At 38.6% G+C, this 5,000-nt stretch overlaps 1 protein-coding gene across 1 annotated transcript in view; it reads left to right on the top strand.

Moving 5' to 3' along the window:
- Nucleotides 1-4,881, top strand: part of LOC113828663 (troponin C, isotype gamma) — a 10,298-nt gene extending 5,417 nt beyond the window's left edge. Inside the window, exons 3-6 of the mRNA XM_027381669.2 lie at nt 366-509; nt 1,933-2,052; nt 2,864-2,995; nt 4,271-4,881. Coding sequence (XP_027237470.1) covers nt 366-509; nt 1,933-2,052; nt 2,864-2,995; nt 4,271-4,296 — 422 coding nt within the window. The 3' untranslated portion in view covers nt 4,297-4,881. The remainder of the gene's footprint in view (nt 1-365; nt 510-1,932; nt 2,053-2,863; nt 2,996-4,270) is intronic.
- The last annotated feature ends 119 nt before the right edge of the window (nt 4,882-5,000 follow it).

Here is a 5,000-nt window from a genome sequence, read left to right as displayed (position 1 = left end):
TCTGTATGGTACGTAGGTCTTTTAATAACTATTGTATCAGGAGCTTCTATGTCTTAGTTTGAATCTAAATGTTGAGAGAGAGAAAAAATATATATAGCGTAGACCTAGTATATCCGTAGCTATCTTTTAGATGAATGTGTGTAGATATGTTGGTATATAGTTACTATAAAGTATGTGTATGAAGACTTTTAGCACAATGACCGTACAGTAAAAATGTCTCGTTTCGTAGATAAGTCATCGTCAGTCACATGTGCATTGTCAACGCATAGATCTCTCTATTTTGTACGCTCCTACGCCCTTAGCAGACACCCTAGTCCCTCCAGCGCCCGTAGCAACACTCCTCTAACTCCCCTCCTTCTCCGCAGCCCTCCGCAAGGCCTTCAACTCCTTCGACACCGAGGGCGCTGGCTCCATCAACGCCGAGACTGTCGGTGTCATCTTGAGGATGATGGGCGTCAAGATCTCCGAGAAGAACCTTCAGGAGGTCATCGCCGAGACTGACGAGGACGGTAAGTTCTGAAGGAGAGGTCACGGGGGGCTTTGCGGCTTCTGAAGGGGAGGGTGAGAGGTCGGTCGGGGCTGAGCGGCTTCTGAAGGGGAGGTCACACGGGTAACGGGACCTCTGAAGGCTGTGGTCTGAAGTTTGTGGTATGAGATTAGCGGTTATTTTCTTCTTTTATTCGTTTTTAGCTCTTGGATCGAAGATGAAATTCCTGAAACCGATTATCTTCTTCGGTGGGAAATCACGGCTCGACCTAAGAAATGACCTCAATAATTTCGTTTTTATTATTATTCATTTTCTTATACTATTTTTCTTTTCACATTTCTCATTCATTAAAGTTCAAACACTATACATGCCACGCAGTCCAACCCTTACGCCAAACAATTATGTTAATTCAAACAGTTAAATGAAGCCTTCACTTTAATCACACAACCTAACTCTAACAATAGAGGCCATATGATGAATTAAATATACCACAGTTATTCTGATATTTCATGAGGGATATGCACTGTACTGATATTATTTTTTTTGGCGTATGTGAGTGGGTTAAACCTCATTTGTGACAATGCAACGTAACATTTTTAATTATCTGGATCATGATTATGGAAGCTGAAATAGGATTAATTTTTTTACGAGCATACCTTATATAGAGGAACTGTTGGTTAAAAAGTACAATGGATGTGGATTACCATACTGTTGATTGAATTTTATCGTCTATGTTAAACTCCACTTATAGGTTTCTTTTATACACAATCCATCATAATTTCTTTCTCTTTCAACCTGTTTAAAAAGGATATAAACCTATCTCTAGATTACTATTTTGATTCAAGTCAACAATATTCTCGAGGCTAAAAATCTGATTTGGTCAAGGAAAAGAAAGTCTTATTTACTCATTTGTCTTTTTTTCTTACGGTATTGCGTTTGTCACGAGGTTGCCTGCGAAAGGAATTTGATGATGATTATTAATGGACATTTTTTTCTTTTTCTTCCATATTCTTAACTTCGCTTCGTGATGACGTCATCATCGTTCTTCTCCATCTTCTATTCTTTTGACCTCCTTCTCTTATCCTTCTGCGCTCCTCTCACCTCCTCCTCCTCTTCTTCTTTCTCCATCTATACTTCCACGCACCCCTCCCTCTCTCTCTCCCACTCTTCCCCTTCCTCCTTCCCATCTCTCTTCTCCGCCGTCCAACCTCCTCCTCCTCCTTTTAATTATCCCTCCGCCCACCTCCTCCTCATCCTCCACCTCCATCTCTTCCTTCACCTCCTACTCCAACCTCTACCTCCACCTCTATCTTCCACCCTTCAACATCCCCCTCCTTTTTTTTCTTTCTTCGCTCCGCCCACCTCCTCCTCCACCCTCCACCTCCAACCTCCTCCTCCACCCTCCACCTTCTCCTCCACCTTCCAACCTCCTCCTCCAACCTCAGGCTCCGGTATGCTGGAGTTCGAGGAGTTCGCTGAGCTCGCCGCCAAGTTCCTGATTGAGGAGGACGAGGAAGCCCTCAAGGCCGAGCTGAGGGAAGCCTTCCGTATCTACGACAAGGATTGTGAGTTGGACTGGGATTAGTAAAAAAAATGATTAAGATTAGACGGTAATGATTGGGATTGTGATGGTCATTAGTGAATGGTAGTGACTAGGGATTAGTAAAAAAAGGATTAAGATTAGGGGAAGGTAGTGATTGTGATTGTGGTAGTCATTAATGTGATTAGTGAATGGTAGTGATTGTGATAGTAATTATTGTGACTAGTAAACGGTAATGATTGTTATGTGGTAGTCATTAATGTGATTGGTGAATGGTAAGGATTAGGGATTAGAAAAGAGAAATTATTGTGATTAGTAAATGGCTTTGATTGTGATTGTGATAGGCATTATTGTGATTAGTGAATGGTAATGATTGGGGATTAATTTAGAGTAATATTTTAATTAGTAAACGGTAATGATTGTAATAGTAATTACTGTGATTAGTTGATGGGAGATTAGTAAAGAGTATTGATTGGGATTAGTAAGCGGTAATTACTGTGGTTAGCAATAGCAATTTTTGTGGTTACCAAAGTAACGATTGTGAGTGTGGTAGTAATGATTGGTGATTATCAAATAGTAGTTATTGTGATAAGTAAATAATAATTATGGTTATTGGTAACGGTTAATCATTGTCATTAGTAAATAGCAATGATTGGTGATTATCAAGCAGTAATTACTATGATTAGTAAAAAGCCATTATAATGATTAGTAAAAAGTAATCATAGTAATTATTGACAGTAATTATCACAACGAATAAAGATCAAATAAAAAGTAATTACAGCGATTATCAACAGTAATCATGGCAATTAAACTTGACCTTTTCTGTCCCTCTCAAGGTCAGGGTTACATCACCACCGACGTCCTGAAGGAGATCCTGGTCGAGCTTGACCCCAAGTTGACCCCGACTGACCTCGACGGCATCATTGAGGAGGTCGACGAGGACGGCTCCGGCACTCTCGACTTCGATGGTGAGTGGGAGGAAAGCCAGCAGAAAAAAAAAGAAAAAAAAGGGGGAAGAAGAATAAGAAGATGAGGAAGAAGAGAGAGAGAGGGGGTGTGGAGAGAGTGAGAGAGGGGTAGAGAGAAAAAGAGAGAGGGAGAGAGAAAAAGAGAGAGGGAGAGAGAAAAAGAGAGAGGGAGAGAGAAAAAGAGAGAGGGAGAGAAAAAAAGAGAGAGGGAGAGAGAAAAAGAGAGAGGGAGAGAGAAAAAGAGAGAGGGAGAGAGAAAAAGAGAGAGGGAGAGAGAGAGAGAGAGAGGGGGAGAGAGAGAGAGAGAGAGGGAGAGAGAGAGAGAGAGAGAGAGAGAGAGAGAGAGAGAGGGAGAGAGAGAGAGAGAGAGAGAGAAAGAGAGAGAAAGAGAGAGAAGAGAGAGAGAGAGAGAGAGAGAGAGAGAGAGAGAGAGAGAGAGAGAGAGAGAGAGAGAGAGAGAGAGAGAGAGAGCGAGAGAGCGAGAGAGAGAGAGAGGAAGTGAGAGAGAGACACAGAGATCGGAGAAAGAGAGAGAGAGAGAGAGAGAGAGAGAGCGAGAGAGCGAGAGAGAGAGAGAGGAAGTGAGAGAGACACAGAATCAGAGAGAGAGAGAGAGAGAGAGAAAGAGAAATAGATAGATAGAGAGAGGTGTTACTTTCGTATTTTCTTCTTTAAATTTTAGCTTTTTGTTTAGTTTTTTTTCTTCCTTAAGATTTTGCTATCGTAAACTTTGTAATTTTATTCATCACTTTTTAAATGCATACCACTTTGCTTAAGAATACATTCTGCTTTCATAATATTTTCCTTTTCGTAAAGATTTTAGCTTTGGAAAGATTGCTTACGCGATTATTCCTGTTTTCAAAGTTATATTTTGGAAATGGATCAGCAATGCGCCTTAAGAAGTAAAAAAAAAATCGTAGTTTAAGCCGAAATAACGAATAAAAGGGGCTTTAATTAACTAAATAAATATGTATGATATAAACTGAATCTGTCTTGATTAATCTAATTATAAAGTATGGCAATTTGTTTGTTAATCTATTTGTTTGCTTTATCATTGTGTTTTTTTTTTCTATATTTTTTGGTGCAATTAGATATCTATTTATCTATTCATTCATAACTTGTTTTACTTTATTTTTTCTGAATATATTAATTCAATCTATTTCTTAACTTATCAATAGACATCAATTCAATCTATTTCTTGACTAATAAATAGACATCAAAATCTATTTCTCGACATATGTCTTATATATTTCTTTTCTCTTCGTTCTTTTCCAGAGTTCATGGAGATGATGAGCGGTTAAATCATCACTTTTCCAGCATCCTTCCTCATCTCTCACTTCCCTTTTTCATTCATTCCTCTATCCCTCACTTCCTCTCGGGGGAAAATGTCACCCTAGCTAAAAAATAGAACAAAAGAAATTAGGACATTCATTACACCTCGTCCTCATTTTCATTTTTTTCGTTCTTCCTTCATTCTTCTTCTTTGTTATCTTTCTTTTCTCATTTTCTCGTTCTTTGCGGCCATTCATTCTTCAGTTCTTATCCACACAACCCATTCCAAGCCTGTGTATGATTTATACATTTATTCATTCCTTAAGCCGTATGGCAAGTTTTTTATTTTTATTTTCATCTCCCTCTCCTTCAACTGGAAACAACAACAGCAACAACAGCAACTGGAATACATGACCTTAATTTTCACCTTTATTTATTTTTTATGTATTGAAGGAGATTCTTTCTCTCCTCGAGGAAGAAAGAAGAAAAAAAGAATGATACATATCTTTATATTTTTAAGTAACATGGTCATTGTTATTCAGTAATTCGGCTTCTGAGCATTGGCCTTATCAAGCTGTTCGGCCGTGCAATAAAAGTTTTTTTCTGAATTATAATTGAATGTTTTATTTACCTTTTTGGTGTGATTTTTGTCTATTTTACTGTCTGGTAGGGTGATAAGGGATGAAAAAAAATAGTAATGATGGTGAAGCCTCATTTTTTTTTATGTTTTTTT

Source organism: Penaeus vannamei, chromosome 10 (assembly GCF_042767895.1).
Source record: "Penaeus vannamei isolate JL-2024 chromosome 10, ASM4276789v1, whole genome shotgun sequence".
Taxonomy (NCBI): domain Eukaryota; kingdom Metazoa; phylum Arthropoda; class Malacostraca; order Decapoda; family Penaeidae; genus Penaeus; species Penaeus vannamei.
This window is presented reverse-complemented; position numbering and strand designations above follow the sequence as displayed.